This window comes from Nerophis ophidion, linkage group LG07 (assembly GCF_033978795.1).
Source record: "Nerophis ophidion isolate RoL-2023_Sa linkage group LG07, RoL_Noph_v1.0, whole genome shotgun sequence".
NCBI classification, from domain to species: Eukaryota; Metazoa; Chordata; class Actinopteri; order Syngnathiformes; family Syngnathidae; genus Nerophis; species Nerophis ophidion.
This window is the reverse complement of record NC_084617.1, coordinates 69,763,066-69,778,935: the sequence shown is the minus strand read 5'-3', so window position 1 is coordinate 69,778,935 and position 15,870 is coordinate 69,763,066. Positions and strand designations below refer to the sequence as shown.

The 15,870-nt window shown below is 37.3% G+C and overlaps 1 protein-coding gene across 3 annotated transcripts in view; it reads left to right on the top strand.

The window, feature by feature from the left end:
* Positions 1-15,870, top strand: part of cux2b (cut-like homeobox 2b) — a 506,716-nt gene that overhangs the window by 297,432 nt on the left and 193,414 nt on the right. For all 3 annotated transcript variants that reach the window (XM_061907007.1, XM_061907006.1, XM_061907004.1), the window contains exon 2: positions 10,304-10,414. In XM_061907007.1, the coding sequence (XP_061762991.1) occupies positions 10,304-10,414 (111 nt within the window). The remainder of the gene's footprint in view (positions 1-10,303; positions 10,415-15,870) is intronic.

Sequence of the window (15,870 nt, the reverse complement as noted above, 5' to 3'; positions counted from 1 at the left end):
AGTTCGTCTGCCGTAAACAGCAATGTTGTGACACTCTTAAACAGGACAATACTTCCATCTACTGTACATGCATATGTGACAATAATATCTACGGCTTTTAGAGCAGTGGTTTTCAACCTTTTTTCAAGTACCCCCTAATCAGGGCAAAGCATTTTTGGTTGAGAAAAAAAAAGATAAAGAAGTAAAATACAGCACTATGTCATCAGTTTCTGATTTATTAAATGGTATAACAGTGTAAAATATTGCTCATTTGTAGTGGTCTTTCTTGACCTATTTAGGGAAAAAAAGATATAAAAATAACTAAAAACTTGTTGAAAAGTAAACAAGTGATTCAATTGTAAATAAAGATTTCTACACATACTGCGATGAGGTGGCGACCTGGCCAGGGTGTGCCCCGCCTTTTGCCCGATTGTAGCTGAGATAGGCACCAGCGCCCCCTGCGACCCCAAAGGGAATAAGCGGTAGAAAATGGATGGATGGATAGCTGTAAATATACTCCTCCCCTCGGGGAGGAGTATATTTGATCGAGGAGTATATTTGATCGAGGGCGAGTTCTTGGTTTCTTATTGTTAGGCAGTTTCATTAGCGTCCTCCCATCCCAGCACGGCAACAACACACAACAACAGCAGTCACGCTTTCGTCTACCGCAAAACAGTTCGTCTGCAGTAAACAGCAATGTTGTGACACTCTTAAACAGGACAATACTTCCATCTACTGTACATGCATATGTGACAATAACATATACGGCTTTTAGAGCAGTGGTTCTCAACCTTTTTTCAGTGATGTACCCCCTGTGAACATTTTTTTTAATTCAAGTACCCCCTAATCAGAGCAAAGCATTTTTGGTTGAGAAAAAAAAAGATAAAGAAGTAAAATACAGCACTATGTCATCAGTTTCTGATTTATTAAATTGTATATCAGTGTAAAATATTGCTCATTTGTAGTGGTCTTACTTGAACTTTTTGGGGAAAAAAAGGTATAAAAATAACAAAAAACTTGTTGAAAAATAAACAAGTGATTCAATTGTAAATAAAGATTTCTACACATACTGCGATGAGGTGGTGACCTGTCCAGGGTGTGCCCCGCCTTTTGCCCGATTGTAGCTGAGATAGGCACCAGCGCCCCACGCGACCCCAAAGGGAATAAGCGGTAGAAATGGATGGATGGATAGCTTTAAATATACTCCTCCCCACGGGGAGGAGTATATTTGATCGAGGGCCACTTCTTGGTTTCTTATTGTTAGGCAGTTTCATTAGCGTCCTCCCAGCACGGCAACAACACACAACAACAGCAGTCACGTTTTCGTCTACCATAAAGCAGTTCGTCTGCCGTAAACAGCAATGTTGTGACACTCTTAAACAGGACAATACTTCCATCTACTGTACATGCATATGTGACAATAACATATACGGCTTTTAGAGCAGTGGTTCTCAACCTTTTTTCAGTGACGTACCCCCTGTGAACATTTTTTTAATTCAAGTACCCTCTAATTTTGGTTGAGAAAAAAAAGATAAAGAAGTAAAATACAGCACTATGTCATCAGTTTCTGATTTATTAAATTGTATAACAGTGCAAAATATTGCTCATTTGTAGTGGTCTTACTTGAACTATTTGGGGGGAAAAAAGATATAAAAATAACTGAAAACTTGTTGAAAAATAAACAAGTGATTCAATTGTAAATAAAGATTTCTACACATACTGCGATGAGGTGGCCACCTGTCCAGGGTGTGCCCCGCCTTTTGCCCGATTGTAGCTGAGATAGGCACCAGCGCCCCCCGCGAACCCAAAGGGAATAAGCGGTAGAAAATGGATGGATGGATAGCTGTAAATATACTCCTCCCCACGGGGAGGAGTATATTTGATCGAGGGCCACTTCTTGGTTTCTTATTGTTAGGCAGTTTCATTAGCGTCCTCCCAGCACGGCAACAACACACAACAACAGCAGTCACGTTTTCGTCTACCGTAAAGCAGTTCGTCTGCCGTAAACAGCAATGTTGTGACACTCTTAAACAGGACAATACTTCCATCTACTGTACATGCATATGTGACAATAATATCTACGGCTTTTAGAGCAGTGGTTTTCAACCTTTTTTCAGTGATGTACCCCTTGTGAACATTTTTTTTTAATTCAAGTACCCCCTAATCAGAGCAAAGCATTTTTGGTTGAGAAAAAAAAAGATAAAGAAGTAAAATACAGCACTATGTCATCAGTTTCTGATTTATTAAATTGTATAACAGTGCAAAATATTGCTCATTTGTAGTGGTCTTTCTTGAACTATTTGGGGGAAAAAAAGATATAAAAATAACTAAAAACTTGTTGAAAAATAATCAAGTGATTCAATTGTAAATAAAGATTTCTACACATACTGCGATGAGGTGGCGACCTGTCCAGGGTATGCACCGCCTTCCGCCCGATTGTAGCTGAGATAGGCACCAGCGACCCCAAAGGGAATAAGCGGTAGAAAATGGATGGATGGATAGCTTTAAATATACTCCTCCCCAAGGGGAGGAGTATATTTGATCGAGGGCCACTTCTTGGTTTCTTATTGTTAGGCAGTTTCATTAGCGTCCTCCCAGCACGGCAACAACACACAACAACAGCAGTCACGTTTTCGTCTACCGTAAAGCAGTTCGTCTGCCGTAAACAGCAATGTTGTGACACTCTTAAACAGGACAATACTTCCATCTACTGTACATGCATATGTGACAATAACATCTACGGCTTTTAGAGCAGTGGTTCTCAACCTTTTTTCAGTGATGTACCCCTTGTGAACATTTTTTTTTAATTCAAGTACCCCCTAATCAGAGCAAAGCATTTTTGGTTGAGGGCACCAGCGCCCCCCACGACCCCAAAGGGAATAAGCGGTAGAAATGGATGGATGGATAGCTGTAAATATATTTACAGGGCGGTATAGCTCGGTTGGTAGAGCGGCCGTGCCAGCAACTTGAGGGTTGCAGGTTCGATCCCCGCTTCCGCCTTCCAAGTCAATGCCGTTGTGTCCTTGGGCAAGACACTTTACCCACCTGCTCCCAGTGCCACCCACACTGGTTTAATTGTAACTTAGATATTGGGTTTCACTATGTAAAGCGCTTTGAGTCACTTGAGGAAAAAGCGCTATATAAATATAATTCACTTCACTTCTTAACCACGCCCCCACGCCCCACCCCCGACCACGCCACCCACCCACCACCTCTCGAAATCGGAGGTCTCAAGGTTGGCAAGTAAAAAATAATCAAACATGATTATTTTATCTTTTTTTTGGCAGAGAATTATGTTGTGCATTTGCTCCAGCAGCCACCAAAAAAGAAAAAATAAATCTGTACAAAACTATAGGATGTGTCCCAGACTTAAAATGACTTTAATATTAAAGTACTCATAAAATCTTAAAGTCACTTTTTCCAGGATTTTACTTTTGGTAAGATTGGGGCCACAGGAATCAAGTGTTGGTTAGCAGACTTCTCTAAGTCTCTAATCTTTAGGGCGGCTCATCCCAAGATGGACTTTAATAACCAAGAGGAACGTCTAAAGGCAGGGGTGTCAAACTCAAATACAGAGTGGGCCAAAATTCTAAACTGAACAAAGCCGCGTGCCAAAGTTAAACAACTTAACCTTTTAATAGGGACCCATATAAGTTTTGCATTGAATATTGAACAAGTAAGGCTTATATAACTTTATAGTGACATGCAAAATCCAGTTTTGTCGGTAGCGGGGGTGTATATTGTATTGTAGCGTCCTGAAAGAGTTAGTGCTGCAAGGGGTTCTGGGTATTTTTTATGTTGTGTTACAGTGCGGATGTTCTCCCGAAATGTCTTTGTCATTCTTGTTTGGTGTGGGTTCACACTGTGGTGCATATTTGTAACAGTGTTAAAGATGTTTATACGGCCACCCTCAGTGTGACCTGTATGGCTGTTGACCAAGCATGGCTTGCATTCACTTGTGTGTGTGTGTAGAATCCCCATATCTGATTGTTATTTATTACTTCGGTACTCCGGTCTTGCTCTGTACATTGTACAGTATTTTGTACTTCTATAGTGTTTTGTATATTGTACAGAATTGCTTATTATTTTTATTGGATAGTAGTCTGTTTATTTCAATTGTTAGTTTTTCCTTTATTACCTCTTATGTCATTTATTTCACCCCATATTTGTTCCCACTACCGCACCTTAAGTCGGAGTCTTTAATCTCGTTATATGCAAATATAATGACAATAAAGTTCATTCTATTCTATTCTATTCTATATTACGTGACTGGGCCGGCACGCTGATTGTATGGAGGAAAAGCGGACAGGACGACAGGTTGTAGAGGACGCTAAAAGCAGTACCTTTAAGGCACGCCGCCGACATTGTTGTCCGAGTGGAAATCGGGAGAAATTCAAGAGAATGGTTGCCCCCGGTAGATTTTCGGGGGAGGGGGGGAGTCTCCTGGGAAAATCGTGAGGGTTGGCAAGTATTAGAATTAGCGGTGAATGCACCGCCGCTGTATAATACCGGCGGGCCAGCTCTAATGCTAATTTAATATTGTCTCAAGGGCCAAAATAAATTACATGGCGGGCCAAGTTTGGCCCGCGGGCCAGAGTTTGACACCCATGGTCTAAAGTCTTGTCGTCTTATCCTTTTATAGCTGCGGTGTCTTCACTTACTGTACAGCTAACGACCCGAATCATGTGAATTTCACACGTTCTTCACAATATTATGTTAGATCCACTATGGACTGGACTCTCACAATATTATGTTAGATCCACTATGGACTGGACTCTCACAATATTATGTTAGATCCACTATGGACTGGACTCTCACAATATTATGTTAGATCCACTATGGACTGGACTCTCACAATATTATGTTAGATCCACTATGGACTGGACTCTCACAATATTATGTTAGATCCACTATGGACTGGACTCTCACATTATTATGTTAGATCCACTATGGACTGGACTCTCACAATATTATGTTAGATCCACTATGGACTGGACTCTCACAATATTATGTTAGATCCACTATGGACTGGACTCTCACTATTATGTTAGATCCACTATGGACTGGACTCTCACAATATAATGTTAGATCCACTATGGACTGGACTCTCACAATATTATGTTAGATCCACTATGGACTGGACTCTCACACCATTATGTTAGATCCACTATGGACTGGACTCTCACAACATTATGTTAGATCCACTATGGACTGGACTCTCACACCATTATGTTAGATCCACTATGGACTGGACTCTCACTATTATGTTAGATCCACTATGGACTGGACTCTCACTATTATGTTAGATCCACTCTGGACTGGACTCTCACAATATTATGCTTGATCCACTCGACGTTGATTTCTCTGGTTAGGTTGAGTTTTTCCTTGCTCTGATGTGGGATCTGAGCCGAGGATGTTGTGGCTTGTGCAGCCCTTTGAGACACTTGTGATTTAGGGCTATATAAGTAAACTTTGATTGATTGATTGATTCTTAACATAGCAGAAAGGCATGAACATTACAAGTGTGCCTTTTTTTCTTCGTTTACAATCGATCGCCAATGAAAATCACACATTTGAAGAAGAGCTGGGCGATATGGCCTTTTTTTAAATATCTCGATATTTTTAGGCCATGTCACGATACACAATATATATCTCCATATTTTGCCTTAGCCTTGAATGGACACTTGATGCATATAATCACAGCAGTATGATGATTCTATGTGTCTACATTCAAACATTCTTCTTCATACTGCATTAATATATGCTACTTTTAAACTTTCATGCAGAGAGGGAAACCACTACTAAATCAATTTACCAAAACTGTATTTATTAAACAGTTATCAAGCAGTGGCACAAACATTCATGTCATTTCCAAATAGAAAGTGCAAGATTGTCAGAGACATTTTAAAACAAGCTGTGAGTGCACTTTTGTGCATGATGTCACTAAGATGACATATCAAAACAACACTAAATTAAAGTGCACTTTTTGTACAGAATGCCACTACAATAGTTAAAAACAAATAAAGTGCACTTTTGTGCATGATGTCACACAAGATATTTCAATAACTGTCAAATAAAAGAGCTGCATAATAGAAAATCAAATAGTGTTCATCCTTCACTATGTGGTAGGTTCCTGCGGACGTTCTCTCCTTCTGTTGTTGACTTTTTTTTTTTCATACGGTGTTGATCTGGAAATAGTTAACTTCGGAATTTTGTTGGTGTGGCCGGAGATGTTGACATGCAGAGTTTCAAGCACTCCTCATTCTCTAGCGCAGGGGTCGGGAACCTTTTTTGGCTGAGAGTGCCATGAAAGCCAAATATTTTAAAATGTATTTCCATGAGAGCCACATAATATTTTGGTAACACTTTAGTATGGAGAACATATTCACCATTAATTAGTTGCTTATTAACATACGAATTAGTAACACATTGGCACTCAATTAGTCATTAAGTACTTATTAATGTCTTATTCTGCATGGCCTTATTATACAAGCAGCAAGCCACTAACTAAGAGTCTTCCCTCAATAACCTCAGAATTATTGCCCATTAGTAACCCTAACCCTTATATCAGGGGTGTCAAACTCAAATACAGAGTGGGCCAAAATTTAAAACTGAACGAAGCCGCGGGCCGAGGTTGAACAAATTAATCCTTTAATAGGGACCCAAACAAGTTTTGCATTTAACATTGACCAAGCAAGGCTTATATAACTTTAGTGACATGCAAAATCGAGTTTTAAATAATAATAATTGAAAAATATCAATGGCATGTCAAATAAAATAAAAATACAAATTGAATGCCTCTTTTCGGCGGCGGGTTTGAGTTGGGTCTGGTTTTGGTGGTAGCGGGGGTGTATTATGTGTATTATGTAGCGTACCGGAAGAGTTAGTGATGCAAGGGGTTCTGGGTATTTGTTTGGTTGTGTTTATGCTGTGTTACGGTTCGGATGTTCTCCCAAAATGTGTTTGTCATTCTTGTTTGCTGTGGGTTCACAGTGTGGCGTATATTTGTAACAGTGTTAAAGCTGTTTATACGGCTACCCTCAGTGCGACCTGTATGGCTGTTGACCAAGTATGCCTTGCATACACTTGTGTGTGTGTATGAGCCGCATATATTATGTGAGTGGGCCGGCACGCTGTTTGTATGAAGGAAAAGCGGACGTGGCGACATGTAGAGAACGCCAAAGGCAGTGCTTTTACGGCCCCGCCCCCAATATTATTGTCCGGGTTGAAATCGAGAGGAATTCGGGAGGGGCACTGAACTTCGGGAGTCTCCCGGGAAAATTGGGAGGGTTTACGAGTATGAGTATTAGTGGTGAATGTGGTGTTACAGCGGCGGGCCAGCTCTAATGTTAATTTGATATTGCCTCAAGGGCCAAATGAAATTACACGGCGGGCCAAATTTGTATGTGAGTGTGAATGTTGTCTGTCTATCTGATTTGGCCCTCTGATGAGGTGGCGACTTGTCCAGGGTGTACCTCGCCCTCCGCCCAAATGCTTCTGAGATAGGCTCCAGCACCCCCCGCGACCATGAACGGGACAAGCGGTAGAAAATGGATAGTATTAGAAGCTGTCACTGGTCCGGTAGAAAATGGATGGACAATAAGCCTCGGAGAACCCATTTTGTCAAGTTGTAAAAGTGATTACCGGGAGATCTCGCCCTCCAAGTTGCTCGGTGACTCGTCATTCCAGGGACTTGAACCGGCAGCCCTCCCAATTAACAGCTGCGACCGGCAGCTTTTCCGCCGTCCCACGAGAACACCGAAGTGGACGTTTCATCCTGTCCTTTTCCGCCCTTTTTTTTCCCCTCCCTCACGTGTGATGACTTATTAAATTGCTTTTAAAGTAAGACCGGCCATTAATTAAAACACAGTCATTTTCAATTCCGAGTGCTCATTTGAATCCCCCGGCCGCGCTCTTCTACCCAAGTCCGGCATTTACAGGGAAAAGCTCCTCATCAATTCTATAATTAATCTCTGTTAAAAGGCAAAATAAGGTGAGCCTACATACAGTCTGCATGTTTGTTTACTCAACGCTCAGTAGAGAGTAGACTTTAAAATCTGCTTTCTCTCTCTTTTTTTTTTTGTTTTTTTTACACTTTGCAGAAAGAGCTAGGAATTGGATGACTAATCGATAATATTGGATTTGTGGACGGCGTGCAGTGCAGCAAAGTCCAGCATGAATGCAAGGCTGTGATGAAGGGCGGCTACGCAGACAGAGGATCAGACATCCTCTCGCTTCCCATAACTTAGTCAACCGACGTCCAAGACGACCATTATAACTTTCGCCAGGTCGCTAAGTTGCTGGAAAATATCTCGGATCTGTTTAGAATCGATGCAAAGATAAGGAAATAGATCTGACTTTAATCCGGTCCGAGCTTTATTTCTTCATAAGGGTGTTTGTCGGGTTATTGGGTTTCTCCACGTGACTCCACCCCCCCGTCCCCCCACTCGCCCCCCCTCACTGGCGCTCGCTCCATTGCTGTTGCAAGTCTATTGATTATTTCAAATACTGATTATCTAAAAGGCCTTGTGTTATGCCGGCATTGGATTTATTCGCTTTAATTATTTATGGGTGAAGTCTGCCTGTAAGTATTAGTGCTTCAGGATGATCATTATTATGCTCGTTATATTCATTATGTTTTCCAATTGTATCTTTTATATACAAGCCCCGTTTCCATATGAGTTGAGAAAATTGTGTTAGATGTAAAAATAAACAGAATACAATGATTTGCAAACCCTTTTCAACCCATATTCAATTGAATGCAGTACAAAGACAACATATTCAAACTCATAAACGTTAATTTTTTTTTTTGCAAATAATAATTAACTTAGAATTTCATGGCTGCAACACATGCCAAAGTAGTTGGGAAAGGGCATGTTCACCACTGTGTTACATCACCTTTTCTTTTAACAACACTCAATAAACGTTTGGGAACTGAGGAAACTAATTGTTGAAGCTTTGAAAGTGGAATTTTTTCCCATTCTTGTTTTATGTAGAGCTTCAGTCGTTCAATAGTCCGGGGTCTCCTCTGTCGTCGTTTACGTTTCATAATGCAGGAAAGTACCCACACTCTTTTTTTTACGAAGCCACGCTGTTGTAACACGTGCTGAATGTGGCTTGGCATTGTCTTGCTGAAATAAGCAGGGGTGTCCTTGAAAAAGACGGCGTTTAGATGGCAGCATATGTTCTTCCAAAACCTGTATGTACCTTTCGGCATTAATGGTGCCTTCACAGATGTGTAAGTTACCCATGCCTTGGGCACTAATGCACCCCCATACCATCACAGATGCTGGCTTTTGAACATTGCGTCGATTACAGTCTGGATGGTTCGCTTCCCCTTTGGTCTGGGTGACACGATGTCGAATATTTCCAAAAACAATCTGAAATGTGGACTCATCAGACCACAGAACACTTTTCCACTTTGCGTCAGTCCATCTTTGATGATCTCGGGCCCAGAGAAGCCGGCGGCGTTTCTGGATGTTGTTGATGAATGGCTTTCGCTTTGCATAGTAGAGCTTTAACTTGCACTTACAGATGTAGCGACAAACTGTATTTAGTGACAGTGGTTTTCTGAAGTGTTCCTGAGCCTATGTGGTGATATCTTTTAGAGATTGATGTCGGTTTTTGATACAGTGCCGTCTGAGGGATCGAAAGTCACGGTCATTCAATGTTGGTTTCCGGCCATGCCGCTTACGTGGAGTGATTTCTCCAGATTCTCTGAACCTTTTGATGATATTATGGACCGTAGATGTTGAAATCCCTAAATTTCTAGCAATTGCACTTTGAGAAACGTTGTTCTTAAACTGTTTGACTATTTGCTCACGCAGTTGTGGACAAAGGGGTGTACCTCGCCCCATCCTTTCTTGTGAAATACTGAGCATTTTTTTGGGAAGCTGTTTTTATACCCAATCATGGCACCCACCTGTTCCCAATTAGCCTGCACACCTGTGGGATGTTCCAAATAAGTGTTTGATGAGCATTCCTCAACTTTATCAGTGTTTATTGCCACCTTTCCCAACTTCTTTGTCACGTGTCGCTGGCATCAAATTCTAAAGTTAATGATTATTTGAAAAAAAAAAAAAAAGTTTATCAGATTGAACATCAAATATGTTGTCTTTGTAGCATATTCAACTGAAAATGGGTTGAAAATGATTTGCAAATCATTGTATTCTGTTTATATTTACATCTAACACAATTTCCCAACTCATATGGAAACAGGGTTTGTATATATATATCCAAACTGTTTTACCGGGTGAGTGTCGGCAGGCTGAATTGTCTTTCTTCCTCTCACAATTGCACTTGTCCTTTTTGTCTTGTTTTGCAGAGGGAGCTCAACTCTGTAGCTTCTGAGCTGGCAGGTCGACAAGAAGAGAGCGAAGATTCCCATCGGCATCTGGTAGACCTGAGTAGGGAGTTCAGGAGGAATGTACCTGAGGTGAGCTTTGAATCACTCCAGACCAGACCTGGGCAAATTAAGGCTTGGGGGGCACATGTGGCCCGTTAAATTTTTCAATTTGGCCCGCCGAACATTCCCAAATATTTTTTTTTAGATCTTTAAGGTGGAAAGTGTAGCTGCAATTATGATGTGCAGTCATGTTTTCTAATGACCGGAAGTCTTCAACTATGCAAAGTATTTCAATGGTTGGAATCGGCGCTTATGGATGATATACTAGTTACTATGGTCATCTAATTAGTTACTATGGTCATCTAATTAGTTACTATGGTCATCTAATTAGTTACTATGGTCATCTAATTAGTTACTATGGTCATCTAATTAGTTACTATGGTCATCTAATTAGTTATTATGGTCATCTAACTAGTTACTATGGTCATTTAATTAGTTACTATGGTCATCTAATTAGTTACTATGGTCATCTAATTAGTTACTATGGTCATCTAATTAGTTACTATGGTCATCTAATTAGTTATTATGGTCATCTAACTAGTTACTATGGTCATTTAATTAGTTACTATGGTCATATAATTAGTTACTATGGTCATCTAATTAGTTACTATGGTCATCTAAATAGTTACTATGGTCATCTAATTAGTTACTATGGTCATCTAACTAGTTACTATGGTCATTTAATTAGTTACTATGGTCATCTAATTAGTTACTATGGTCATCTAATTAGTTACTATGGTCATGTAATTAGTTACTATGGTCATCTAATTAGTTAGTATGGTCATATAATTAGTTACTATGGTCATTTAATTAGTTACTATGGTCATTCAATTACTTACTATGGTCATCTAATTAGTTACTATGGTCATATAATTAGTTACTATGGTCATCTAATTAGTTACTATGGTCGTTTAATTAATTACTATGGTCATCTAATTAGTTACTATGGTCAGCTAATTAGTTACTATGGTCATGTAATTAATTAGTATGGTCATCTAATTAGTTACTATGGTCATCTAATTAGTTACTATGGTCGTTTAATTAGTTAATATGGTCATCTAATTAGTTACTATGGTCATATAATTAGTTACTATGGTCATCTAATTAGTTACTATGGTCATCTAATTAGTTACAATGGTCATTTAATTAGTTACTATGGTCATCTAATTAGTTACTATGGTCATCTAATTAGTTACTATGGTCATCTAATTAGTTACTATGGTCATCTAAGTAGTTACTATGGTCATCTAATTAGTTACAATGGTCATTTAATTAGTAACTATGGTCATCTAATTAGTTACTATGGTCATCTAATTAGTTACTATGGTCATCTAATTACTTACTATGGTCATCTAATTAGTTACTATGGTCATGTAATTAGTTACTATGGTCATCTAATTAGTTACTTTGGTCATCTAATTAGTTACTATGGTCATGTAATTAATTACTATGGTCATCTAATTAGTTACTTTGGTAATCTAATTAGTTACTATGGTCATCTAATTAGTTACTATGGTCATTTAATTAGTTACTATGGTCATGTAATTAGTTACTATGGTCATCTAATTAGTTACTTTGGTCATCTAATTAGTTACTATGGTCATCTAATTAGATACTATGGTTATGTAATTAGCTACTATGGTCATCTAATTAGTTACTATGGTCATCTAATTAGTTACTATGGCCATGTAATTAGTTACTATGGTCATCTAATTAGTTACTTTGGTCATCTAATTAGTTACTATGGTCATCTAATTAGATACTATGGTTATGTAATTAGTTACTATGGTCATCTAATTAGTTACTATGGTCATCTAATTAGTTACTTTGGTCATTTAATTAGTTACTATGGTCATCTAATTAGTTACTATGGTCATCTAATTAGTTACTATGGTAATTTTATTAGTTACTATGGTCATCTAATTAGTTATTATGGTCATCTAATTAGTTACTATGGTCATCTAATTGGTTACTATGGTTATGTAATTAGTTACTATGGTCATCTAATTAGTTACTATGGTCATCTAATTAGTTACTATGGTCATTTAATTGGTTACTATCGTCATGTAATTAGTTACTATGGTCATATAATTAGTTACTATGGTCATCTAATTAGTTACTATGGTCATCTAATTAGTTACTATGGTCATATAATTAGTTACTATGGTCATTCACTTAGTTACTATGGTCATCTAATTAGTTACTATGGTCATCTAATTAGTTACTATGGTCATCTAATTAGTTACAATGGTCATCTAATTAGTTACTATGGTCATCTAATTAGTTACTTTGGTCATCTAATTAGTTACTATGGTCATCTAATTAGTTACTTTGGTAATCTAATTAGTTACTATGGTCATGTAATTAATTTCTATGGTCATATAATTAGTTACTATGGTCATCTAATTAGTTACTATGGTTATGTAATTAGTTACTATGGTCATTTGATTAGTTACTATGGTCATATAATTAGTTACAATGGTCATCTAATTAGTTACTATGGTCATCTAATTATTTACTATGGTCATTTTATCAGTTACTATGGTTATCTAATTAGTTACTATGGTCATCTAATTAGTTACTATGGTCATCTAATTAGTTACTATGGTTATGTAATTAGTTACTATGGTAAATCTAATTAGTTACTATGGTCATCTAATTAGTTACTATGGTCATCTAATTAGTTACTATGGTTATGTAATTAGTTACTATAATAAATCTAATTAGTTACTATGGTTATGTAATTAGTTACTATGGTAAATCTAATTAGTTACTATGGTCATTTAATTAGTTACTATGGTCATCTAATTAGTTACTATGGTCATATAATTAGTTACTATGGTTATCTAATTAGTTACTTTGGTCATCTAATTAGTTACTATGGTCATATAATTAGTTACTATGGTTATGTAATTTGTTACTATGGTCATTTAATTAGTTACTATGGTCATCTAATTAGTTACTATGGTCATCTAATTAGTTACTATGGTTATCTAATCAGTTCCAATTTTCGTCTAATTAGTTACTATGGTCGTCTAATTAATTACTATGGCCATTTAATTAGTTACTATGGTCATCTAATTAGTTACTATGGTCATATAATTAGTTACTATGGTCGTCTAATTAGTTACTATGGCCATCTAATTAGTTACTATGGTCATTTAACTAGTTACTATGGTCATCTAATTAGTTACTATGGTCATCTAATTAGTTACTATGTTTATCTAATTAGTTACTATGGTCATTTAAGTAGTTACTATGGTCATATAATTAGTTACTATGTTTATCTAATTAGTTACTATGGTCGTCTAATTAATTACTATGGCCATCTAATTAGTTACTATGGTCATCTAATTAGTTACTATGGTCATATAATTAGTTACTATGGTCGTCTAATTAGTTACTATGGTCGTCTAATTAGTTACTATGGCCATCTAACTAGTTACTATGGAAATTTAATTAGTTACTATGGTCATCTAATTAGTTACTATGGTCATTTAATTAGTTACTATGGTCATTTAATTAGTTACTATGGTCATCTAATTAGTTACTATGGTCACTTAATTAGTTACTATGGTCATCTAATTAGTTACTATGGTCATTTAATTAGTTACTATGGTCATCTAATTAGTTACTATCGTCATCTAATTAGTTATTCTGGTCATTTGATTAGTTGCTATGGTCATTTAATTAGTACTATGGTCATTTAATTAGTTACTATGGTCATTTAATTAGTTACTATGGTCATATAATTAGTTACTATGGTCATTCAATTAGTTACTATGGTCATCTAATTAGTTACTATGGTCATCTAATTAGTTACTATCGTCATCGAATTAGTTACTATGGTCATCTAATTAGTTACTATGGTCATTTAATTAGTTACTATGGTCATCTAATTAGTTACCATGGTCATCTAGTTACTATGGTCATATAATTAGTTACTATGGTCATCTTATTAGTTACTATGGTCATCTAATTAGTTACTATGGTCATTTAATTAGTTACTATGGTCATTCAATTAGTTACTATGGTCATCTAATTAGTTACTATGGTCATCTAATTAGTTACCATGGTCATCTAGTTACTATGGTCATCTAATTAGTTACTATGGTCATCTTATTAGTTACTATGGTCATCTAATTAGTTACTATGGTCATTTAATTAGTTACTATGGTCATTTAATTAGTTACTATGGTCATCTAATTAGTTACTATGGTCATCTAATTAGTTACTATCGTCATCGAATTAGTTACTATGGTCATCTAATTAGTTACTATGGTCATTTAATTAGTTACTATGGTCATTCAATTAGTTACTATGGTCATCTAATTAGTTACTATGGTCATCTAATTAGTTACTATGGTCATGTAATTAGTTACTATGGTCATCTAATTAGTTACTATGGTCATCTAATTAGTTACTATGGTCATTTAATTAGTTACTATGGTCATCTAATTAGTTACTATGGTCATTTAATTAGTTACTATGGTAATGTACGTCACAGCAGCTCAGACGAGGCACCAAGCAATGTGGGCGGGAAGCGTTCTTACAGACGCGGAAGGAGATTTTCACAACAAAGTTCTAAAGCTTAGTGATACATCAGATTGTAGGTGGGTTTATTTTGTACCCTTCCCGTTAATATTTCACCTTTTGTTGCATTTTTGTTTGCGTTTCACTTGATAGTAAAATATGTCGATGGAAAGGAGGTGTGACGTTCATATTTTGTCAATATTCAGTGTTTTATCGTTCATAGAAAAATGTAAAATTCCATTACCTTTTTTAAGGCGGTCTGTCATAACGTTTTTAGCATTCAATCAGACATTATTGTGAGGTTTTGTATTAGTGTTCCTAAAAATAGATATACCGGCCCCAAGACACATTTTTTTTCTCTAAATGTGGCCCTCGAGTCAAAATAATTGCACACACACACACACACATACACACACACACACACACACACACACACACACACACACACACACACACACACACACACACACACACACACACACACACACACACACACACACACACTCCTGAGTCATTTTTCAGTGCCACTTTGTACAGGGAATTTTGCATTTATTAAATAATAATTGCATTACTAACCTTTTACTGTATTAGCACTTGGAAGCAATCAGGTCATAAACTGTAAGTGAGCACTGACATGTACTGTACTCTAGTGTTGTCCCGATACCAATATTTTGGTACCAAAATGCATTTCGATACTTTTCGGTAAATGTCAGCACTTTTCGTCGTCGTCCCTGTTAGGTTCAAACACTGATGGTATCTATTAAACAGGACTAGAAGCAAAGAATTAAGCAGAGACAGAATTTAATTTGGCTCAATTTGAGGAGAGAAGCCTGGACACCGTACTCCGGTGAAAGATTGTAAAGATTTTATTTGGACTTCCCCTGACCACGTGTCAACAGCTGCTTCCAAAGCAAAAAGAGGTTGTAAAAGAGTAAAGGCCTACTGAAATGCGA